Source organism: Oryzias latipes, chromosome 12, assembly GCF_053564925.1.
Source record: "Oryzias latipes strain Hd-rR chromosome 12, Olatipes_Hd-rR_3.1".
Lineage (NCBI taxonomy): Eukaryota > Metazoa > Chordata > Actinopteri > Beloniformes > Adrianichthyidae > Oryzias > Oryzias latipes.
This window is the reverse complement of record NC_136248.1, coordinates 30,915,547-30,940,444: the sequence shown is the minus strand read 5'-3', so window position 1 is coordinate 30,940,444 and position 24,898 is coordinate 30,915,547. Positions and strand designations below refer to the sequence as shown.

The 24,898-nt window shown below is 47.0% G+C and overlaps 3 protein-coding genes across 4 annotated transcripts; 1 reads left to right on the top strand and 2 right to left on the bottom strand.

Annotated features, from left to right (window-relative positions):
- Window positions 1-7,875: 7,875 nt before the first annotated feature.
- On the top strand, window positions 7,876-8,796 carry cldn5b (claudin 5b). The gene has a single exon (XM_004074469.3). The coding sequence runs from the start codon at window positions 7,932-7,934 to the stop codon at window positions 8,577-8,579; it is 648 nt and encodes a 215-aa protein (XP_004074517.1). The 5' UTR covers window positions 7,876-7,931; the 3' UTR covers window positions 8,580-8,796.
- A 1,049-nt stretch (window positions 8,797-9,845) lies between these two features.
- Window positions 9,846-15,363, bottom strand: acads (acyl-CoA dehydrogenase short chain). Of its 2 annotated transcripts, none has more exons than XM_004074470.5 (10): window positions 15,167-15,363; window positions 13,408-13,568; window positions 13,164-13,313; window positions 12,978-13,089; window positions 12,756-12,907; window positions 12,511-12,681; window positions 12,299-12,436; window positions 11,199-11,294; window positions 11,060-11,116; window positions 9,846-10,991 (listed from the first exon to the last, which is right to left on the bottom strand). In XM_004074470.5, exons 1-10 carry the CDS (start codon window positions 15,192-15,194, stop codon window positions 10,839-10,841), a joined length of 1,218 nt encoding a protein of 405 aa, XP_004074518.1. In that variant the 5' UTR covers window positions 15,195-15,363; the 3' UTR covers window positions 9,846-10,838. The 2 variants fall into 2 exon arrangements, with proteins under 2 accessions (XP_004074518.1, XP_020563084.1); XM_020707425.3 differs by having other exon boundaries at window positions 15,064-15,229.
- Window positions 15,364-16,412: 1,049 nt separating this feature from the next.
- crybb1 (crystallin, beta B1) lies at window positions 16,413-19,698 on the bottom strand. Its single transcript, XM_004074471.5, has 6 exons — window positions 19,558-19,698; window positions 19,272-19,415; window positions 18,171-18,289; window positions 17,943-18,075; window positions 17,649-17,791; window positions 16,413-16,789 (listed from the first exon to the last, which is right to left on the bottom strand). The coding sequence occupies exons 2-6, from the start codon at window positions 19,392-19,394 to the stop codon at window positions 16,612-16,614; spliced, it is 696 nt and encodes a 231-aa protein (XP_004074519.1). The 5' UTR covers window positions 19,395-19,415; window positions 19,558-19,698; the 3' UTR covers window positions 16,413-16,611.
- Between the last annotated feature and the right edge of the window lie 5,200 nt (window positions 19,699-24,898).

Genomic DNA, 24,898 nt, shown 5'->3' with positions numbered 1-24,898 from the left:
AGAGACGGCAGATTTGGTGAATGATTTCAGATAAGAAAAATGTGAATCACAGTGAGAGGATTTGATCAAATATAGTTTTTTTTACCACATTCAGAACATCTGCTGATGTCTGGACTGAAAGCGTCTCTCAGGACGACTACCTGAAGCGTCAGCCACAAACAATGATGAGAGCGTGAGAGGGAGCAGGGCGCCATGATCGCTGTTGTTTCCTGTGTTGGTAGATCTGATGGGGTGGCAGGGTCAAACAATGAGCCCCCCCACCCCCACCTCTGCAGTATTTCTCCCTGACCTCAAAAACCCCCGAGGCCGTTCAGAAGCTGTGGTTTCTGCAGGGCCGAGCTGGACAAGGGACTGATCAGGAGAAATCCAAACGTCTGAGACGCTGTTCTGGTCCCGGATCAGCAGAAACGGTCCAGACGAGTCAGACAGACAGGAAAAGGGTTTTATAGGAGAACACTGCACACAAACTAACACAAACACTTAACAAACCCAAAGTGAACAACAAAAAGTGATAAGAGGAACAACTCGACACACTGTTGTCATGATGGATGACTGTAAGGGTGTATTCAGACGGTACACATTTGGTTCTCTTTAAGTGAACCAGAGTTCCCTTCTCCTGATAATCCAGAACACATTTTCAGTCTGAACACACCCAAGTGGACCCTGGTCCAGGACCAGGAACCGCATTCTGACCCATCTTTGGAGGTGGTGTCATGGTGCCTCCTGGAGTCCTCTCCTCCCCCCTCCCTTCTCTGCTCTGCTTTCCAGATTGGACCCAGCTGTTGGCACTCACCTCATCATCCTGCCTGCTCTTCTTCAGAGGAACCTTCTCCAGCATTCTTCGCCAGCTCGTTGCCCCTCTATGGTGCATTACCTGGTCTCAAGTTTTGTTCTCTAGTTTAGGCTTTCCATGCTTTGTACTAAATTCAAGTTCTCCAGACAGTTTCCACGTGTGCCGACCTGGGTCCAATCTCCACACGAGCAGACTGAATATCACCGAAGATCCAAAGCCTCCAGCCACACCACGACTCCACGCCACACCACTGCTCCCAGCCGCTTCTCCAGAATTACCACGCTGTTGGATATTCAGCATCCATACTCACCCACTGGTCCTTGTCCATCATCAACAACTAACTGAAACAATAAATCCTAGACTCCAATCGGACTGAGCTCCAGTTTGTTCTGAGATTCCTCAGTCTGAATACAATCTGTTCTCGAAGTAACTGGACCAAGACGGCCACCGCACCAGGCCATTATGAGATATAGAGTAAGAATATTGGCAACAATGGCAATCAGGGACAGGGACTCATTGAAATGTGGTTGGAGGAATTCAGGCTCATTACAACAGTTTTTAAGGTGATCCACATCACTTCTTGCAGATTTCCCAACAATCTACATGTCAGAGACACGTATCAGTGAACCTTCTTAGCCGTCGTCACCATAGTGACCGCCTTGCAGAACGCTTCCATCGCACCAAAGTAAAAAGTGTTCAACCTGACGTTGATACAGACGTTTAGAATTGGCCAAATATACTGTAAAGTTTGAAAAAGTGAACTAACCTGACAAGGACGGGAAAACGTAGGACTTTCCTTATTTCTGTCTCTCTAGTTGTTTTGTCCCGCCCTTGTAGTTCCTGAGCCAATGATTGAAGAGATCTTTAGTCATGTGATTTTTGTTTACAAGCTTTGGTTAAAAACAGAAGAGTCCACTTGATGGGAGTCAAAATACAGACCAAACCCTGGGTTCAGGACTCGGTCCAGACTTTTCCAGTCCGAATACACCCTAAAGATCTCAGGAGGGTCTAAACCAGGGATCTCAAACTCGCGGCCCCCACCTTATTAAGAAAGTTTAATGTTAATGCCAGTTTGTGTGAATGACACTTTTTCAGTGTTGTGTGCAGAGCTGAAGAACCAACCAATCACAGTGGGGTAAATGACTCTTGGGGGTGTGACACTGACTGGCCTTGAAAACAGGGGAACATTTAGGGAAACCTGACAGCCCCTTCCCTGGACCACATTGAGGACTTTCTTACTTTCCTTTTTAGAACTTATTTATTGGCATGTCATTGTCTAAATACATGCAGTCAGTGCTGAACTTGTTTCTGGGTGGCTTGGACCCTGGGGGGGGGGGGGGGGGGGGGGGGGGGGGGGGTTAAGGTTAAGGTTAAGGTAACGGTTACGCACGGCGGTGTATCAACCCCAACCAAATGGCGGTTCTTGTGCGCGGCTGTGACTGCAGCAGTGGTGCCTCCAGAAATTCTTCATGGGGTGGCCGGTAGGGGGCCATCTTGGGGTGGCACACAAAAAGCATGAACTATATTTATAAAATTCATTCTACTAAACGTAGAAAAACAGCCTTTAAAAAGCTAACAGACAGTCAAATGGCCACTGATAGATTTTGATTTATTGTGTTTCTATTTCATACTTAGGTGTGTCTGCTTGGGCTGTTCGACTCTTGACTGGGAGATAATAACGAACAAAAAGTCAGTTGTTCTAAAATAATAATAATAAAACACTTCCATGGTAATTATTAACCCTTTAACATTGGGAGTTGGGTCATCCAGACCCACTAGACAGTGCTCTGAACCTTTTTTCTTCAATGATTTGTGATCTTCACTGGTGTCCATGGATTACATGAAATCTTTCCACCTTTATCCACCTTTGTCATGGTAGGGAGAACATGTCAATGGAAGGGGGGGGGGGTCATCTAAGATAGCACAAGGGTTAAGCGATGAATCAGGTTCTCAGTGAAATCCTCCCATCTCAGATAAACAGAAATGTTCTCTAGTCTCTTCCAGACGACGTTCCACTCACTGACTTGAACACTTTGGCATCTCTTCAGTAAATCCAGTTTTCTCTGGTTTTACGTTTAAAAACTGCCGTTTTTTTCTGTTTTTATTCATTTCTTTTGTACTTCAGCAGCTGAAAGTGTGAGACACGTTTTTAATGAGTTATTGTCTGTGGTTCTGGTCAGGACCGGCCCAAAGGAAATGACCCAAACCCTAATCACGGCGAACACAACAGGAGTCACCCCCTCCCTGATTAAAGATGGAGGCCCAGCCTGTGGAGGATCACAGATACCAGAACGTTTTGTAATAAGTGCTGGAAGCAGAAGCTGACCCTCATGACACATCTGTACGGATGGGAGGGAGGCGTGAAAAATGAGGAAATGCGGGTCAAAAGTTTGACTGAAGACACCATCAGGATGTGAAGACAGAAAAACTGATGAGCTGGCTCCTTCTTCAGCCGTCCTCCAGCAGGATCCTCTAAACATCTGGACCTTTCCTGTGATGGACTTCCAGGCCCGCACCAGCCGGCCAGATGCAGAAGGCTGCACTAGAAACGTCTCCACCGTTTAGGTCGCTGTTACGTCGGTGAATCCATCCCAGCAGACCTGCAAACATCAGGCGGATTCACGGTTCTGTCACAAAACAGTGTGACCACAAACTGAGTGGATTCTGGGCTCAAGCGTGTTCGGTATACAGAACTGATTCCCAGAACCCAGTCAGCTAGAATCACATGTGATAAAAGTGCATTGACGTCTCCACAAACGAGCCGTAACCTCCCTGAATGTGCCGTTCTCGGGAACAAGTGCATGCGAGCGTTTCCTCCCGGCAGACAGCGTGACCTCAGCCGGGACGCCATCTCAGGCAGGAAGGTCGGAGCTCAGCGACGCACAATGGTCCACGCAAACGCTGGCCGTTGACTTGTCAGCTGCCATCGAGCTCGCAACCCAACAGAAGGAAGTGCTTATTGTTCGCCGAAAGCCTGTTCTCCTGCTCGCTGGCACCGGGACAATGGAGTCCAGATTATTTATTCTCTGGAAGAGAGGCAGGAATACCAAGAAGACAAACCCAACAACACATGGAGCTGTGTGGATTTCTGGGAATGAACCGTCCCTGTGGGGGAAATAAATGTGTCAAAGTCCAAGAATAAACACACAAGCAACCCCTTTTGGTCCATTTCTCCTGTTTGCTTACTTTAGGGCTTCAGAGATGAAGGCCTGGGTGACGTGCACGGCTCAGGAACAGAAGGAGAAACACGCAGCCAAAAAAGGAGAATCATTTGTGTTATCTCTGGGATTGGACTCCACAGAGACAGGAAATGGTGCCGTTACACGCAGGAAACGAGCTGATGCTGCAGATAAGGCGGGAAAATGGCTCCAGGAATTCAAACAAATACAGGCGGAGTGAGCTGAGGGACGGGGAGGAGCGCCGCCCCCGAAAAAACCCAAACTGAAGGTCCTGCAGGAGATTCACCGCACCGAGTTTTGACGCTTCGGGTTTCCTGTGTGGATCCAAGAAGATCAAATGTTTTATCTGTTCTCTCCTTTCATGTTAAGAAAGTGAAGAGCAGCTGATTCCGAGGATTTCCCCTTTTTTGGGCAAAAAATATTAAAGATTTTCCAAACTTTCTGATGAAAAAGATGAAACTTTATGGGATTATTTATTAAAAATCTGGGAAAAACCACACAAATCATGAGAACTCAGACAAGTTTTCAAAATAAAGCCAGCTCTGAAGTTCAGAATCAAATTGAAAGTCGTGCAGAAGATCAGAAAGATTTTAACTTTCAGAAAGATGAATTCAGATTTCTCTGCGTTGTTCCAAAAACATCGAATTGTTCCCGAGGTTTCATCTGTTTTCTCCGTTAGTGACAGGAGAGTGAAGTGTTCGTTTCCTTAAAGCTTTTCTTCTATTTGAGCAAGAAACTCTAATAGAAAAAAAAACAAACATAAAAAAAAATTACACGTGTCAAAGATGACTGTCGGATGGAAAAAATATATTGGAGGATAATTACAAAAATAATTGAAACATCATGATTATCACAACATTTAGACTCAGAAAGTTTTTCAAAATAAAAGCCACAGTCTTTTGACAAATAGAAATTACAGAATCAAACTGACGGAAACAGAACTGCCTTGTTCCAAAAAGTGACTGTCAATCACTTTCAGAGATTTCCCCCCTTTTGAGAAAAGGTTTCTCATTTAAACAAAATGAAGAACTTTTCAAATGTAAAGGGTTTTCCAAACTTTAAAAATTAAATCCCAACATTTCAATAACAAATATGTGAGCCAAAGGGGAACGCCATTTTGGCGAGCTTGCCACACTAACTCCATTCAAAACTGTTTTAAAAGTAGATCCCCAAAGATGCTTAAGGAGTTAGAGGAGGCGAACGTTTGAGGGTATTTTTGGGGGGAAATGTCACATTGGCTGCGGCTTCCTGAGGTCAAAGGTCAACAAAAATTCATTTGTGGTGGCGCGTGTTTTCTTTACCCATATTGTGCAACAATGTGAAAATCGCCAAATGTATCCACTTTGACCCAAGATGGTTGCCGAGCGCTATCGTGTGGCCATCCCATAATAACTTCAAACCGTCCTTTGGATATGCCTGACGTGTGTGTGTGTGTGTGTGTGGGTGTGTGTGTTTTGGTCTCGTTTTCTCCAGACAGGTGGTGGATCACGATGTTCGACCAGAGCGCCAGACGCCGTCCTGCTCTTCTGAAGGGCTTTGATTGGTCCAGACGGCTGGCAGGAGAAAAGCGGCTGCTGAAAGGAAATTCATCAAAACAAGTGCAGCTTGGATCATTCAACAGGATTTCCAGCCCTGCAGCCAAACATGCTCAAACCCGGCGGGGTCAATGTCATCAGGAGCTCAGCGCGTCTCCAGCCGTTTGTCCCGGAGAAGGAGGTCGTTGAATTCCAGGTGGTTTTCCAGCTGACCTTGTTTTCCTGTTTTCCTCAGGGGGTTGGGTTCAACCCCCTGAGGAAAACCCCTGTTGTTGAACGTCTCCAAAATCCACAAACTGGATTCTATTTGACAGATTGTGCTTCAGAAAAACGGCCTAAATAGGATAAACATGTAGAAGGAAGCCTGGTGGCCAAAACAATTACGGCGTGCCGAACACTGGTACCGGACAAACGCACAATGAAAGGCCTCACACCGGCGGGAGCAGGTGACACCTCGCTGTGGATAATATAGAGACTTCACGCGAAACAGAAGGAGGATTCCTGCTGGATCGGAGAACAATGGAGCCGAAGGGAAGTGATGACAGACCGGACATCCTAGGACTCCTGCGTCTCATCCCTCAACGGCCAGCTGGACCTCCACGGACCACACGAAACCGTCACGGAGCGCCGGCGTGGAGCCAGCAAAGACGGAGAGGTCGCTTCCACACGTGTGGAGAATCACGTCTGTGTCTGACGGCAGAACCACGACCAAGGACGCTTGGTGCTCTGAGACGGAAACCAACACAGCTGGAGTCTGTTGAACTGATGATGATGGTGATGATGGTGATGGTGATGGTGATGGTGATGATGGTGATGGTGATGATGGTGATGATGAAATCTAACAGAACATTTATGACGAAAATGAAAACGATCCACAAAGCCGCTATCGCAAAAGTGTTTAAATCGTGAATTCTATGCAGATGATCAAGTTTACTCTGTGAACATTAAGGAGAGGAAAATCAATCACTCCTGTATGAATTGTCCCTTGGTTGTTGTTGTTTTTTTTTGGGGGGGGGGTGACTTCTCCTGAGAGCCCTCTGTTAACACAGTCTCGTCTACAAGTGGGTGCGTGAGAATGGAGCAGAGCTCGTGGGATTTTCTGTCACAAATAGGATGTTTTTCCAACAGCCTGCTGCTGATTTACAACCATTTGAACAGAGAAAGACGCAGAAATCTTTAGTTTCTTTAAATGTCAGAAAACACCAGAAGAACACGTTCAAAACACCGTTTTCATCAGAGTGGGGATTTTAAGCCAACGTTGTTTGGACAAGTTTGAAAAAGTGCTTTAACTGTTCAAAAAGAACATTTTATCTTTAAGAATAGAACAACATAAACATGATAAAAGCAGGTCGTGTCCACAGTATTTTGATTGCAGTAGATCAATAAAAAAGGAAATTTCTAGATAAAAAATAAAAAAGAATAACATTCATTTTAGTCAATAAAAGGTAAAAGACTGAAATAAAAGTAAATACATAAGAAACGGAGGGTCAGAGAAAGTCTTCAGCTGGTTTGTGGATGATAACCCGTTTACACCCCCCCCCCCCCCTGTTTTCCAGCTGAACTGGAATTAGGTCACCGGGGGAGGGGGGGGCTCTTTTATCTCGGCGCTGCACCTCTGCCTCCACCCAGCTTTTCTGCTGATGAGTGAGGTGAAGAACTACTACCCCCCCACCCCCCGAGCTGCTCATGAGTCAGCCGCTGAGATTACGGGTCTAAACGGCAGCGTTCATTAGAGAGGGAGGGGTCGCATCGGCACGCATCGTTCGGTCTGCAATAAACATCCACTAGACCCCTCCTCCTCCACCCCCCTAAACCCCCCACCCAACATGTGATTTTCTGCTGCTTTGCTTCATCATCCAGGACGTGGCCACTTCCTCCAGAATATTGGATCGTTTACGGTAAACAGATTTAGGAGAATTCCCGCCTGGTTCTGTCTTGATGGGCCTGTTTCTGGGTCATCCCCCCCCCCCCCCCCCCCCCCCAGCTTCTGTTCACACAGACAGTAACTCCTGTAGATGTGAAGCCTCTGGAAGAGACTTGTTTAAAATTTGAGGGGGCGACGTCATCATTCAGAAGGAGCTTAACTTGGTGTATTTGGGTGAAAGTCCAGATGACACCCCCCCCCCCCCCACCCCGCGCCCTCCTACTGACCGCTTTAGATGTTCGGGAATCGAACCTCCGTTCCTGTTTCTGCTGAATTTCTCTTGTTCAGATTTAAAAGAAAGCTCCCCCACCCGCACGCGCTCTCTACCCGCTAGACACCGGGGGCGCGTGCGGATGTGCGCAACAGCCGCTCATTGGCAGACGCAAAGGCGCACCCGCCCCTGATTGGTCCAAAGTTTTCTCCCCTCGGATAAAGCCGGCGGCTCTCGCCGACCGGAGCAGACACACGTCCGCACGCGCGCCTCTGTCAGAACCGAAGCCATGCTGTCCGCGTGCTTGGAGGTGCTGGGCATGACGATGAGCGTCACAGGCTCGCTGCTGGTGATGATCGCGTGCGGGCTGCCCATGTGGAAGGTGACGGCCTTCATCGACTCCAACATCGTGGTGGCGCAGACCACGTGGGACGGCCTGTGGATGGCGTGCGTGGTGCAGAGCACGGGCCAGATGCAGTGCAAGATCCACGACTCCATGCTCTCGCTCCGCCACGACCTGCAGGCGGCGCGCGCGCTCACCGTCATCTCGGCCGTGCTCGGGGTGGTGGGGCTCACGGTGACCGTGGCGGGGGCGCAGTGTACCACCTGCGTCAGGGACGAGCGCGTGAAGGAGAAGGTTGTGCACGCAGGGGGAGTGATCTTCATCGTCAGTGGGCTGTGCGCGCTCGTGCCGCTCTGCTGGATGGCCAACAACATCATCGCCGACTTCTATGACCTGCGCGTGCACGCGTCTCAGAAGCGGGAGATCGGCGCGTCCATCTACATCGGCTGGGCGGCGTCCGCGCTGCTTCTGCTGGGGGGGTCGCTGCTCTGCTGCTCCTTCTCCCAGGACTCCCGCAGCTCCTACCCCATCAAATACGCCCCCACCACCACCTTCACGTCCGGGGGGGACCTGGACAAGAAGCAGTACGTCTGACGCTCTGGCGCCGAACGGAACCGAACCGACTGTCCCTTCAGAAGGAGTTTCCGGTTCCAGCCTCGGCGTAAAGTTCCTGAAAATAAAAGTCGGACTTCTTCCTCCGCACCTGTGAGCGCGCGCGCGCCAGCGGAATGATGCGCGCGCGCTGCAAAAAATGTACAGTTCTGTCCTGTCACTTTGTACAGATTTGTAAATAAACACAAATGAACTAAAAGTTTCATCATTTTTGGTGTTTTTTTAATCATAAAGAAAATCCAGCGTGACCGTCATCTGCGCATGCCCAGTAAGGATCTTATAAATGCGCGAAACACCAGAAAAAGAATAAACTCATTTGTTCTTTTAAAAGGTTTTTTAAAAATATTTTTATTCACTTTAGGGCTCAACTCCTAATGATTTAAAAATATTTAACCTTTATTGACAAATTCCGGCTGAACAAACAACAATAATAACCAAATTAGCCTGTATGCAGATGACAACGTTGTTTTAAGGTCTAAAAAAATGACTTTTGACTTAACTATTGTGATTTTACGTTAAAACATACACAGAAGCCTTTTAGATACAACTTGTCCCGGGTAAAAAAGAACAGTAAAGTGCTAAAAATGTTTAGAATTTACAAAACCCTTTGTTGACGTCAAAGATCCGTTTGGTTCCTTCATGAACCTCTGAGGAATTTGCGTTTGTAACTTTGATTTTGATGTAAATAGTTCGTGTTTGTTTGTCTTAAGTATGCCTTCTTATGTTGTGCACGGCACAGTTTCTTTTTTGTGTGCACTGCGTATGGATGCGCGATCGTGAGCGCTCCAGATACGGAAGCCCTACAGGTCCACGCGCGCGTTTGCGCAGCCTTCATAGAACGCGGCCGCTTAAAGGCCAGTCGACACCACCGGTGTGAACGCAGCTTCAGATGGAACGCAGTGGCGTTTGGCCTCAGTTAAAGCTGCACCTCCACCGACGACAATCAGGAGAAAGGTGGAGTGAAGAATCTGCTTTCGCACCCCCCACCCCCTTCACCCCCACCCCACGGAGCTTCAGCAAACAACGCCTGTCATCGAGAGCGCCGCAATCAGCGCAGGAAGCCGGGCCCTGATCTGGACCGGAAGCCGGCCAGGAGGAAGAGCGAGCACGTACGTGCACGGGCACAACCAGACTCAGAGCAGGTGGCGCTTCACACAAAAACCTGATGAGTTCAGGGCCCTCCTGAAAGCTGGGAAAATGTCAGGTTTTGTTGTGTTGGGGGTTGGTCACAGATTGTTTACAAACAAACATCTTTAAATTGTGTTTATTTTCAGCAGCTCACAATAATTTACATTCAAATCTGTACAAGACTCCCTCAGTCCTTTATTCACATAATTAACAGATGAACCGAACCGAGCCAGCTCCCGGCCAAAGTGGGTCAAAGCCCATGAAGGCACTCTGCCGCCCCCTGGTGGCTGAACAGCATGAAGGCAGAAACACAACAGGGGAGTTTGGGGCTTAAAGGGTCAGTTCAACAGATTCCTGAACGCCTCAGTCCGGCTCTGTGCTGGAGTGTCTGCTCCGAGAACGGGCCATCACAGGTTTGATCCCTCCTATGACGACATGTAACTCCTCCCACATTACTGAGCAGCTTTTCTTCTGTGCCTTTATTTTGTTAGCAAAACGTGGATAAACTTTCGGAGATACTGTAAAAAGACTCCGTCTGCCAGCGTCAGGACGCCATGGCGTCTCAGGGAGGCGCTCCACGCTAAACAACCGGAAAAAAAATGTTTAAAAAAACTAATGATGTTGATGAAACGAAGAGAAAGGAAAAATTCAATTAACAATTTAATATAATTTTATATATTGTTTTGGATTTTTCTAAATTTAACTTTAAACAAACACATGAAGTTTGTCAGAAAACAAACAAAGAATGTGAATTTTAAATGGAAAATGTGTCAAATTTTTAAATATTGTGCAGATTAATCTTAGTTTCTTGTTTTTTGTGATTTTCAGAATAAAAGCCTATTTGCTTCACTTTTGCAATTAATTGTTTTTAATTTTGAAGTTGTTTTAAAAGTTGACGTTCAGATGAAAAACAAACGTTTGATATAAAAATATAGATTTGAGATGAACTGACCCACTAAGCCATTTTTGCTGTGGGGGGGTCTTTAGTCAGAGTTCTGTTGGGATCTGTCCCTCCAGACGCCAACCCGAGTCACTTTGTATCAAACAAACCTTTTCTTCATAAACATACCCCACCCCCCACCCCCAAAGTCCCGGCGGCGCCTCAGGCGGCGTCTACGGCTGGTACTCCTTCAGGATCTGCCCGGCGATGACGAGCCTCTGGATCTCGCTGGTGCCCTCGTAGATCTCGGTGATGCGCGCGTCGCGGTAGTGGCGCTCAGCCGGCATGTCGGTGACGTAACCCATCCCCCCCAGGATCTGGATGGCCTGGTTTCAAACGGACCGTTTAAAGACGCACCTGCGCGTCGTGACGCTCGCCGATCAGAGGTTCTTACCTGGTGTGAGCAGAAGGTGGCGGCCTCTGACGCTGCCAGTTTGGCCATGGCGGCTTCCTGCGGGAGACGCACAGAGAGGCGGAGTCATGCCGCTGCTCCAGGAAGTGGCCTGAAGCTTAAACCAGAAGCCCGTTTGTACCTTGGTGAAGGGCCTCTTGGAGTCCCGAAGAAGAGCCGCCTTCCAGGTGAGCAGGCGGGCGCTCTCCAGGGCCACGCCCATGTCGGCCAGCTTAAACTGAGCAGAGCGGAGACGGAGGATTTTAAAAAAAACAAATTCAGAAGGTCCTTTAGGTTTTTGTGTTACGGCAAAACAAAAACATGTCTGAAAAAAACAAAACCCAATCATTTAGACAAGAGCAAGTTACCTTTGATGTTTTGTATCGCAAATGTTTTACATTAAAAAAGATCAGAATTTCCTGTAACTAGTTTTTTTTCATTAAGATTTTTACTCATTGTTGTGTGTTTGGCCACGCCCACTCTGCATTTGCTTTCCACCTCACCCCCCCCCCGGTGGTAAAATAGGGTAAATGCATTTCTTTAAAATGTGGAAATATTTTAAACGTTTAAACGCCGTGAGGCTAGCGCCGGAGCTTCACCGTAACTCCTGATCCGTTTACGCCATTTCAGAAATTTCCGCTGATTCTGTCGTGAAATCAGACACACTCCACGTCAGAATAAGCGGATGAGCTCCGGTACGTCGAAGAGCGTGTGTTTACGTGTCAGCGGCGTGAAAGGTTCGATTCCTCGTAATATTGTCTGATAAGTGTCTGATTATCCTAAGTTTGATACGTCTTTGTCTGAATGTAAAACTGCTGATTGGGACGTTTTGTGCTTTATTCTTACATGATTGCTTGAAATAAACCATTTTAAATGAAAAAAATCAAATCAAATTTTATCAGCACCGAACGTTCAAGTGACCACTTCAACTGTAAAGTCGACATAAACGTGCATAAATGCCAGTTTCGGCATTCAAAACTCTTTAGTTCCAACGTAGCTACGCGTGAACTACCAGGTCGAGCTCTGACCAATCAGGGACCTGGATTTGGTAGCGGTGAATGTATTTGGATTCGTGTGTCCAAGAACACCTGTTTAGCACGTTCTTGAACGCACGTCACATGACCTGTGTGTGCGTGACATGAGATCCGGATCGGGGTCGCGTGTTTGTCAGGAAGTCTTTTCATCCCCAGACCAGGTGGGGGCGCCAAAGCCACGAAGGGCGGATGAAGCGGCGGCTGTCACCTGAACGGCCTGCAGCTTTCCGATGGGCGCCCCGAAGGCCGTGCGTTTGTGGGCGTAGTCGGCGGCGCAGTCCAGGGAGGCCTGAGCGATGCCGAGAGCCTGAGCCGCGATGCCGATCCGGCCGCTGTCCAAGGTTTGCTGCGGGACGGAGACGGGTGAACGGGAGAACATCCTGAAAACGGTTTCCTCCCGCTGAGGAGGCTGCGAGTTACCATGGCGATCTTGAACCCGGCTCCGCGGGGGCCCAGCATGCTGTCCAGCGGGACCCGGCACTCCTCCAGGATGATGTTGGCGGTGGACGAGGCCCGGATTCCCAGCTTGTCCTCCTTCTTCCCCAGAGACAGTCCGGGGTGCGGCATGGGGACGAGGAAGGCGCTGATGCCCTGCAGAGGAGCAGAGGCGGTCAGACCGAACCCATTCCCCCTGAGGAGATCCGGCGCGGCGTGGCGGGCCGTGCCTTGTGCTTCAGCTTCTTGTCCGTGGTGGCGAACACCACGGTGGCGGAGGCGTCCCAGCTGTTGGTGATCCAGGCTTTGGTCCCGTTCAGCACCCACTCGTCCCCCTCCTGACGCGCCGTGGTGGAGGCTGCGCCGGCGTCGCTGCCGTTACCTGCGGTTCAGAACGCCGTGACCACTCCGACTTCAGGGGAAAAACGCGAGGGGGGAGGGGCTGCCCTTACCTGGCTCGCTGAGGGCGAAGCAGCCCACCTTCTCTCCGGTGGTGAACGGTGTGATCCACTTTTTCTTCTGCTCCTCGGTGCCAAACTTTAGGACGGGTCCGATGTACAGAGACTGGAAGGCAGAGACAGAAGCTGCATCAGAGCGCCCCCCAGTGCAGGAGCCCGGCGCTGGCGAACGGCACCCACGTTGTTCACGGACACCACCACCCCCGTGCTGGCACAGCCTCTGCTGATCTCCTCCATCGCCACGCTGTACGCCAGGTAGTCCATTCCGGCCCCGCCCAGCTCCTCCGGCACCTCCATGGCCATCACACCCATCGCCCCCAGCTCTCTGATCTGGATGACATTCACAGCAGAGTGTTCGAACCCGCAGGAGGTCCCGGTTCAGCTTTGACGGCTATGAAAAGTGGGAGGAGCCTTCGGGATGTACCTGCTGGGCCGGGTAGGCGTGCTCTCGGTCCAGCTTGGAGGCGACGGGGATCAACTCTCTGTTGGCGAAGTCCCGGCAGGTCTGCCTCAGCAGCTGATGCGTCTCTGGCAGCTCCGCCAGCTGGGACAGAGTCCGAGAGCCGGCCAGACACAGAACCACAGCTGAGGACACAAACAGGAGGACCGGGGAGTTTCTGATCAGACCGATGACCGATGCTGATGGTGCCTGTGGCGGTCCTTCAGTTCAGCGACAGACGGACTATAAACAATCAACATCGGGTTCTACAACCCAAGATCTTCCCAGATAACATTTAGAGAAAAAACAATTAAATTACTATTTTAACTGTGAGGCATGGAGGTGGAGTATTCATTATTTGCAGCTGGTGGCTAAAAGAAAGGCAACAAGGAAAATCAAGAACAAACCTTCAGTTTTTATTTTTAAAAATGCGCAAAAACCATTTAAAATTCATTTTAGCGCCTTTGAAATCATCACAAGCTGCAATATTTTATTAAAAAACATTTTTTTTCTGTTTAATAATCTGAAATAAATCTAGCAGATCATCTTCTGATCTATCTTCAAAGCGTTCCCAGTGCTCTCTTAAAAGCAGATTATGACGTTTTTAGCAGAAAGTCTAAAACTTTGTGACGTTTTCTAGGAGTTGTGCCCCGCCCGGTTTATTTTCTATGTCACAAATACGATCTTTTACCACACAAAAAAGAATTTGTCTGGTCCGGATCCAAAACGATTTGGAAAAAGAAATATGAAGTTATGATCATTTGATGTCCTCCACCATCAGAAAATGCTACAGGAACATGTTAAAAACGGCATTTTCCTTGGAAGTGGGTCTTTAACACGACGCTGAAGTTATGTAATGCATAATTTAATCCAGGTTTGAGCAGTCCAGGTCTTGCGGTTTTTGAACAGGACCTGGTCTAAGGTGGACTCAGTGCGTAAAATGCGATAAACATCAATCTATTTCTCATTTTCACAAATCAGAGGAAGGTTTCACAAATCAGAAACTGTGTTTAATGTGTTCTTTGGTATCTAATGCATAATTTAATCCAGGTTTGAGCAGTCCAGGTATAGCGGTTTTTGAACAGGACCTAGTCTAATGTGGACTCTGGGCATAAAATGCGATAAAAACCAATCTATTTCACATTTTCACAAATCAGAGGATGGTTTCACAAATCAGAAACTGTGTTAATGTGTTCTTTAGTATGTAATGCATAAATTAATCCAGGTTTGGGCAGTCCAGGTCTTGCGGTTTTTGAACAGGACCCGGTTTTAGGGTGGTCTTAGTGCGAAAAATGCAGCGGAATGTTTCTTTAGTGCCCTCGCGAATCGGAAGCTGTGAATCGGAAGCTAACTTCAGCGTCGTGTCTTTAACACAGTTTAGTTCTTGGGTTCTCCTGGTTTGTTTTCAACAGGACAGAGTCTCTGCTGTACGGACTGTCTCTGAACGCATCGTTATGTAGGTGAAAAGTCACCCTCCTCATCCTCAGTCACCTTCTCTCCTAATCAATGAACTGAACACCGATCGACTCCGTTCTCTTTCCCGGGTAATAATAACGTTTTTATACCGAATCGGAACCGGAGACAGAGAAACAGCTAGTAGAGCCGCTAACGAGCTAGTTTGTAGGTAAGCTAACGACTAACCCGCAGCGACCACCAGCAGCGGGTTATCAGCAGGCTATCTCCATGGTAACGGGTTGAACAGCTGAGCAGAAGATGACGACCGCAACAGTTTGCGCCTCCTCACCTCTTCTAGCTCTGAAAAGCGCCGACATGTTTCCTTCCTCTGCGCCAAAGACTGAAACACGCTGCTGCGTTCAGGGACTGTCAGATGTCATGCAGTTGTGAAAACTCAACGCCAGTTTTCCCAGGTATCCCCGCGGTGGTCGATGTAAGCAAATGCTAGAGTTCAGTTAAAGAACATTCATGACATTTTTATTTTATTTTTCTATTTTTTTTCGGAGTTTGTTTCGTAATAGACACACTTTTAACTCGTGAGAGTTCAATAATCTGTGGTTTGTGAAGGGTTATGAAATGGACCGATCACGTGATTGAGTGTTGCATTTACTGTACCTCGGTCAAACTTGACTTCTGGTTACGTGTTTGGTGTTTATTGTATAAAGAACAAACTGTAGTTAAAAAAAACGTGGTTACATCTTTGTTTATAAAAACACACATATAAAATAAATTAGTTTTGATAGTTTTTTAAATGAAACCAGGTTAATTTGTATCATTTCTTGCCGTTGAAACTCTGAGCTCTATGTTCTCCTCGAACACAGCATGTTTCACTGTGTTATTAATGTGAAATAAAATGTGAAAAAAATATGTTTTATTTCAGGCTTATTGAATGAATTTAATCTTTTTATAGTAATTTAATGGAATTATCAATTTTGGTTTATCAAGCAAAAGAGAAAAGGATTATTTAATGAAAAACAAATAAAGTTGTTTCTAAACTTTTGATCCCTTTGGATTTATTGGCAGTTTTTGTCTCAGGTGTCAGAAATACCATATTTATAAATGTTATTTTTTATGTAATTGTGCAATTTCTGTTATTCATGATGCAAGTGGATTCATTTTTTAAGTATTTTCTAACTGAGAATTTAACGTGTTTTTGCTTTAGTCTGAATTATTGTGAATTTATTATTTCTAGATTTTCTTAATTCCACATTCACTAAACTAAAGAATAGCAGATCCTCTTGGTTCTTTTTGCAGTTATCATATATTTTTTTACATCCTGGATATGAATAAAAGTTTAATTCCAAGCGATGTTGATGCAAAATCTGCTAGCAAAAAAAATAGAAGTGCTTTCATTTTTCTGCAGACTAAAGGTGAAGATCAATGTCAGGATGCTGATCATGCCGCTGTTTCCTCTCTTTCTACTTAGATAAAACAAGTTAGATTATTTGTATTTGAACAGTTTTATAAGTTGATTGCAGTGTCCAGCTGTGCACTCCTGAATACTTCTGCAGAAAAGAGGATCCATTCAGTGGAGGTTCAGGTTTTTCACAACATGTTTATTTTTAGCACCATAAAAAGTCACTTAAAGTTGTCCAGTGTTTGCTCTCATGTTGTCTTTCCTTCGGGATGGAGCAGTGATGGAAGGCTTCCAGGAGGGGGCAGGAGGATGTGGGGAGGGGGTCATCTGGAGAGGTAAAAGGCTGAGAGGGCGGCGGCGGCGTCAGCAGCGGGCGATCACTTGCTGGCGGTGGTGAAGGTGAAGCAGCCTCTCTGGTGGAACTGCATGTCCCTGATGCGGCGCATGGACTGGATCTGAGGCTGGAAGGCGCAGAAGTCGTTGTAGTGCCTGTAGTCGCCGCACTCGAACAGGTACTGGTAACCTCTGTAACCGGGGTACTGGTAACCCACCCACCTGAGGGAGACACGCCCACCGTTACTGAGAGAGTCTGACTCACCTGGAACAACGCAGAGATCAGGAGAACGTGGTGCAAGAAAGAACGCTGTGGTTTTAGTTCAGCCCCCTCCTGCTCTTTTGACCCCATCAGGTGGGTTCGGTCACAACCTGGTGTGGGTTATCATCTGTAGGTCGGACCAGGACACCTGGGGTCCAGCATCATCAGAACCAGGCCCTGAAAAACCAGGAGCTCAGGTTCTGGAGGTCTAATCCAGCCTCAAAGAGGACGTCCATCAGGAAGGGATGGAGTCCATCAGAGGTTCTGGGAGCTCAAAGTTTTGAGTTCTTCTCTGAGATTTCACGTGTTCAAATGTTCTTGGAGGAGTTTCCATTGGGATCTTAAAGACCTTTTTGGAATGACTCCTCAGCGTAGAACATCTCTCATGACTGAAAACACCGGTGTTCCTTCAGGAGGGACCACAGATGTGCTGGAGCTCTGAGCCCTCCTCAGGCTCTACTTTATGTTAGAAACATCTGCAGGCGGACTGAAGGATCTCTGAGGAGGTCCCAGAGGTCACGTCGGAGGCCTTTCTGCCTTTAAAGCAGGTGTAGCGGTCTCTGTGGTCTTTGTTAAGGTGTGAGGAGACCCTGGGAATGTTCTGAGCAGAGCCGGTGAAGCATCACCTGCAGGAGACTGCGTTGACCACCAGCGTTCGTGGTTGAACTCTAACCCCTGATCATCAACTCTAGCGGTCAGACGTCTCCTCTGAGGGTCCCGTCGGCCCTCGGGCGGGGCTTGTCCGGGTGTGAAAAGCGGTCGAGCGTGAATCTGTGTGTGACTCTGAGGCGTGATCTCGCTGTGAACGTGTGCACTCACGATCCTCCCGGCACCCTCACGCTGCCCACTCTGTCGCAGAAGCCGTGCGCCCACAGGGTGGGCACGTCATCCTCCTGGATCTCCATCTTGTTGCCCTTGAAGTCGGAGTGCTCGAACAGGCAGATCTTGTGCTCCATGCTGTCCTGCAATGAGGAACCAGTTGGTCAGCAAGTGAATCATTTGTTTGAGTCAACTCTCAGCCTGCAGGTGGCAGCCTCGTACTCCAGCAGGAGCGGCTGGTTTCCGGTTTTTCAGAACCCCATCTGGGTTCTGGTCCTGCTGGGACGGACTCACCATGCGGATGGGCCTGAGGGACATGAGGCAGTCGCTGCGGTAGGAGTTGCTCCAGGTGTCCCAGCGAGGATACTCTCCCTTCTCCAGGATGAACATCTCCCCACGGAAGTTAGTCTGCTCAAAGGCAACAAAGCTGCAGGAGGCATGGCGGGGGAGAGAGGAGGCGTTAGGCGGGGTACCGTCGCCATGGAAACGGGAGCAGAGGCTGAGCCGGTTTCGTCCACTTACGGGCCGCACTCCACAATCAGACTGCGCACTCGGTCCATGCCACGGTCGCACACGTTCATGCACTCGTTCTGCACCTCCATCATCCTGCCCTGGAAGTTCTCCTGGTCGAACAGCATGATCTGCAGAAAGGAAGCAGAGCGGGCGCCGCGCTTACGCCTGGGGGGGCCACTTCAACATGTTCTCAGCTCTGATGGAGCAGTTTGTCTGCGGAAACTTCCATCGACCGGATGAGAAAACGTTCAAAACAACAAAATGTTCCTAAAAAATATGTCGTCTAACACTTTCAAAATTTACACCAAAAAGCTTTTTTTTTGGGCACCACTAGAATTCCATACTTGAAGAATTTTTATGTTGTTTGCTCTAAATCCATGGTTAGAAAATTCTACATCTTAAAACTATCTGGTGATGCGGGTCAATTCATTTCAGTTTAAACCTGTTCTCTTGTCTTTTATAAAACCACATTTACAAACACACACGTGACGCTTTAAACTAGTTTCAGAGCAAGTTTCCTAAAAAATGTATCAAGAACTCTAATATTCATTCATTTTTAAAGGAACTGTGAAATAAATAAACGCTGGTTTTCCCAACGATTTAACAAGAATTGTTAAAATGCTTTAAATGCTTTTTTTATTATGTTTGTTCCAAATTAGACCCCCCCCCCAAAAAAAATCTGCTTTTATTTTTAAAGGTAAACTATGTAGATGTACTGAACGCATGAATCTGTTGGTCAAAAATGTTCACCAAGTGAACAAGAACCACCTGAAGAAAACCTGAAATCTGCCTTTTAGTTCAGAAATCTGATTTTTTGGTTAAACGACGTAAATAATCATTTTCCTTTTGACATCAAAGGAGCTTTTACTTTTATATCCAGTTGCAGAATTTCAAAGTAAAAGCTAAATACTGTACGGTTATTGTACAATGCAGCTGTTGGTTATTTTGTTGGATTTTTTGAAACGCATCATTAAAACAAAAGTCTCTTGTTGTTTTTCTTTTTCTTTTTGCTCTTCAACGTGGACCGTTCCGTTCTTAAATGTTCCACAGGAACCATTTGCACCGGCGATCAGCTGTTCATCCGTCCTGAAAGGAGCGGCCTTCACTCACTCTGTAGGATCCCATGCCGGGGTCTCCGGTCTTGTTGGCCTTGCTGGTGGCGGCTGGATGGGGGGCCCCCTTGTCCTTGGCATCAGTGCCCTGGCTGGAGGCGGACTTGGCGGTCTGGGACATGGCGAGGGGCTTCAGGAGAGTCTGGGTCAGAGACAGAGGAGTGAACAGGGGAAGGGGGTTGGATGACGTTGGGTTTGCAGTTTGTGTGCGTTTGGGAGCCAGACTTCCCCGGGCTGCAGGGGCCCCGGGGGCCGCTGGGCCCCGGCCGTGTGGGCGTCCTTACCTGCGTCAGTACAGCTTGCAGTGCCGTGAGAGGAGGCTGGCTCGTGCTGGTCCCGTCAGCGCCCGGCGCAGGTTTTTATACTCTGGCAAAGACCAGACGCGGGGGCTCCCTTCACAATAAAAAACCTTTCGTCATCACAGTTGGCCTCTGCCAAAGCCCGGGGGGGGGGGGCGGGGGGGGCGGGGGCACGCGGTGACCCCCCACCCCCCCACCGGCCTGCCTGTAAGCATTTCAGAGTCAAAGGAAATCACTGAGCCAGGCGTTTTTCCGCGTGCTGCCGTGCTTCAAAGGACACAAAGAGGCCATCCACTCCACCACAGCCCCACACACAGCATCTGCTTTTTGACTCTTAAAAAAAAAAGAAAAGGCGCCTCTGGGGTTTTGAGGAACAGCAGCGAGAACCAAGCCACAGAACACGACTGAGAACCCAGGAATGACGGTTTCCATGACGACCACAGAGGATGTTGAGAGGTGGATGGTCCTTCGCTGATGCTGCCACTCCACAAGCTTTTCCCAGAAGATTCCCTTTTCCTTTCGTTTGCATGTGTTCCTGCACTTCCTATGTTTGTTTTGCTTCACTTTTTCCGTGACTGGAAAAAACAAAAGGTTTTATTTTGAATCCTACAACTTTATTAGCAAAAAATGACTGAGCATTACAGCTGGCTGTATTGGTGAAATCAGACATTCTTCTTTCTGCTCTCTTTCTTCAAGTCAAATCAAACTTTATTTATTAAAAAAAAAAGCCCTTCTCATGCATTGCCTAGCTTGGAGCGCTTTAACATTTCGAACAAAACAACAAAAAAACAAAACACAATATAACAATAAAAACCCACCCTTCACCCTTCGTGTTAAAACATGCGACCCATGACCCAAAACACAACGAATAATGATAAAAGTGACTTCTAAAAGAAATGTAAGGCTTGGCTCTGCTGTGAGGTATTTGGGAATCTCTTCAGACCAGGGGCAGCTCGGTCGTAGGAGCGTCGCCGCAGGTCCAACCCACAGCCGTGAGGCTGCAACGTTGAACTCCAGCTGCCCCAGCAAGGGCAACAACCACCGACCAAGCCGGCAAGTCCCTACATGAAACACTGGGGCTGAAATCATGATAATATCCTAAAATTAAAGACATAAGATGAATATAAAAACATAAAATTGAGAATAAGATTAATTAAGTAAAATATTATGTATTGAAATAGAATAAACAAGCAGATAAGATCAACTCAAAGCAAAATTAAAAAGGGTTGGTCTTGAGCCTCAACTTTGACACCTCTAAAGTCTCTGCGGCCCTGAGGATCTCCTGCTGGTCCACAGGCGAGGACCGTGATGGTGGAACGAAGCCTCGCCATGAGCTTTGGTCCTCGCCTTAGGGACAACAAGAAGCTGAAGCAAAAGCAGCTGAAGCCCTTTCACAGTCACGTGGTTGCTGGAGCCTATCCTAGCCACTGATGGGCAAAGGTGCGGTCCACCTCAGACAGATCTGGGACAGGGCCATACCGAGGGGGACCATCTAGAACCGCCAATCCACCTATGAAGCATGTTTATGGGCTGTGAGAGGAGAACACGCAAACTCCGCACGGCAAGAGCCCATCTGGGATTTGAACCAGAGTATTTTTGCTAGAGCACTAGACACTACACCACAGTGTAACCGTTCCTCTCCACTGTCTTCTTTTGCTCTTCAGCATGAGGATTAAACTGAAAACCCTTCATGTTATCTGTCAATCCCTCACATCTGTTGTTACTTGTAAATGAGGAGAATTATAATAATCTGGACTAATCTAGATTATAACAAGCAAACATGTGTTGTTTTTTTGTCTTTCATGAAGCCCTTTAATACAAACGGTCATAAACTGATTCTTAAAGACCCATTCTGATGAAAACAGTGTTATTAAAAAGTTCTGATGATGGAGGACAAATAGAAAGAAAAATAAGATCAAAACTGTATTTTTGGCTATTTGTTTATTCAAATCATGAATCAGGAGGAGACGAAAAATGGCAGTTTAAAAAAAAATCATATTTGTGACATAATAGACATGCTGGGCGGGGCCACAAGCTCCCGGCTCCGCCCCTTTCTGATCATCCACTGGCGGACAAACAGATCCATGAACGTCTTTGTTTGGAATCTGGATCAGAACCGGACGGCTGGATGGCTACGATGTTTGGTTGCACCGCTGATTGTTGGGGGTGTGAGGGGTTGTAGGCTAGTGGGAGGGCGTTTAAACAGATGGATGATGGGAAATGTGGGTGGACTTACTCCACGCCAACAGTTCTGCCCTCAGAGGGGAATTTCTGATAAACTCCTGCCGCTCTGCAGAAACTATGTCCTAGAAAACGACACAGGTTTTTAGATTTTTTTAAATGAAAAGACCACTGGGAACGCTTTGAAATTAGTTAAAAAGATAACCGGAGAGGGTCTTTAACTTCCTGTGAGGATTCTGCCGTTTCTCAGGTTAACTGAAGTTGAAGATTTTTGAAAAGTTTTGTCTTTCTACAGACTTTATTTGAAGATGTAGAGAAAACTTTTTGATGGAATATATACTTCTTGTCCTTTTTTTTCTACTTGAGGTACTGTTGGTCCTGAACCGGAACATCATCACGCTAGAGAAGAGTTCACCCTTGATGAACGCCGCCGCAGTAAACAGAACAGATCCGGTCGCTTTTCGGTGGTGAACCAAAGGAGGGTGATTATTCAGGGATTATGGCAGATTAAATCTGGATTATGTCACCTCTGCTGTGATGATTTCCTCGTATGAAGATGGATTATTCGGCGTGTGATACATGCAGATTAGGTGTGGACTAATCCCGCCGTGTCATCTAACTCCCTCTGCGTGTTCTGGCGCTCTAAATTCTAATTTATTACATTTAACTTTAACAAAAACTCAAATGCAGTCAAGGATTATTTTTGTGCTCTGTAAATAAAATTATGAGCCAGTTCAGATGTTTTAGAAATTTCTGAATGATTTACAGAGTCACATGTTCAACTTTCTTAAAAAGTTTTTGCTAGTTGAAACAGAGAAAAGCGGTAGATGTTTGGGACTTTTGTCTGGAGCGGATTGATATAATTTTGGTAATTCAGTCAAGATTTTATTCCCTTTGGACTAATTTACCAAAACAAGGTGAGTTAATAGAACATAGGATAATTCTGAACTGTTTTTTTTTCTTAAAAAGACAACACGCCCATGTTGGTTCTCATTCGTTCAGGTGACGTCTTGAAGTCAAGTCATGACGTCAGTAGGGTGACCTGCGACACACGTGTGTGTCACTTGTTTCACGATTAGCAACAACTTAAGTTTTCCACATCTCTCCGCTTGGAGCGCCAAATGTAAGCGGGAGGCAGAAGACTTGTTTAAACACAGCTTGACACCAACAGTTTATTTGAATACGTTCTTATCGATTCTTGGACATTAAATGGCTCAGACCCACAAGCATGGTACGATTCTTGATGATGGATTTCTGAATCCTTTGAGCCGGGTAGCCGTTCTGCTCACACTGATGCTTCACGGTCACAAAGGCAGGAACTCACGGACCTTTGCTCTCTCCAGCATCTCCACATGGCTGCTCAAACCGTCTTCATGCAAAGGTTTGCAGAAGATCAGATTATAATCTGAGCGCTGATGTTTTGAAAAGTCTCCGGGTTGATTGAAAGAGCGGAGAGGGCGCCAGGTCACATGGCGGCTGTGATGTCGTCACTGACCGCAGATCTGGAGATGGCTGAAAGTCCTCTGGGCTCACAGGAAATGGAGCTGTTGTCTAGGAATTTGAGCTGCCTGTACGAGCGCTTCCTCTCTCCTGTTTACAAGACGTTGATTATGTAAGCCGCCGCTAACACACAGACGCACACAAACACACACAAGCACTGCAGCCTCTTGGTTGAACCGGCGCTCAGGTCCAGGCGGTTTCTTCCATTTTTCTGCAGGACTCGAAAGAAGGAAAAAAGTGTTCTGAGAGCGAGATGTTTGTCATTTCTTAGAGCAGGGAAGCTGTGATATTTGTGGTTGCAGCGCCGGACGGATGCGCACAGCTGTTGCAGCCTCTGCAGACGCCGTGGCACAAAGAAGGATTCCAATTGTTGACCCGTGATGAGCTCTGCTTCATGTGACGTGTCTTCTCTCTGTGGGTTCATGCAGACGCAGGTTTCTTTTACATCTCTAGGTTTATTTGAGTTTGAGGAGCATTTTCAGCTCCATGAGTCCAGACGAAGCTTCTGAGGAACGGGGGCGGGGGGGCTCACTTCCTTACCATAACCTCCATGCAGACGATGGTCCATAAAAAACACAGCGTTGTTTTAATGTTGGAGGCTGATGAGCATCAGCAGAAGTTCTCTCCATCTCAAAGTAAATATTTTGACCTTACTTTTTCCTATAACAACCTGTGATTAGTGTTGCCCCGCCCACAAAGTTGGGCTGAAAGCTTCAAAGACCCACTTAGATGAAAAGTGTTTTTTGAAATGTTCTTGAAGCATTTTTCTGATGAAGAAGGAAAGCTCAAAACTGCTTTTCTGTGTTTCTTGATTTAAATTATTGTGAATCAAGAGCAGATGAAAAAGTGCACTTTAAAAATGATCGTATTTGAAGCTCTTGTAGACTCTTGTAGAGCTCTCAGAAGTGGGGGCGGGGTTACCCCACACCAACAGTCTCGCCCACAACTCAAAGGTGAATTTCTACTGAACTCCTGCCGCTCTCCAGAAACTATGTCCTAGAAAACCAGGTTTTCGGCATCATGGTAATGAAAAGAGCACTGGGAAGGCTTTGAAAATGGATCAAAGATGATCGGAGACATTTTGTCTTCATTGGTGAGAAGAAAATGTGCTGTAGGTTTACTTTTAAATGATTCAGATCATGGATCACTACAGTGACATCATATGATGGGCGGAGCCATGACTTGCAATTGTCCGATTTTTTTTTTTTTACAGACCTGACATGTTTTTTTCATATTTGAAAACCTGTTCTGGAAGAAAAAAAATAAGCAAACGGTGACAATCTTCTTTGGCTTAGAGTCAGGACTTGTTAGCAGAGCTAACCCCCCATGCCTAAACTGCATGTTACTGTAAAACCCGGACTGTTTCCGTACCGACTGAGCGTGATGTCATCCGTAGAAACTGGTTTACTTCAAGCTCCAACCAGATGAAGTCAATTGAGTCGCCAGTTTTTGGGGAAAACAGGGACCGCCATGTTGGAGCCATGTGTTGTCGGTAAGCAGTGATTGGTCCGAGTCGGTCTGAGTCAACGTTTCTGTGGCAACCACTCTCACCAATCAGGAGTGAGCTTGCTGGAAGGCCACACCTCTAGCACTTGAAAGCAGGCTACGCAAAGGCATCTGATTGGACAGTTTAAAACTTGAACTA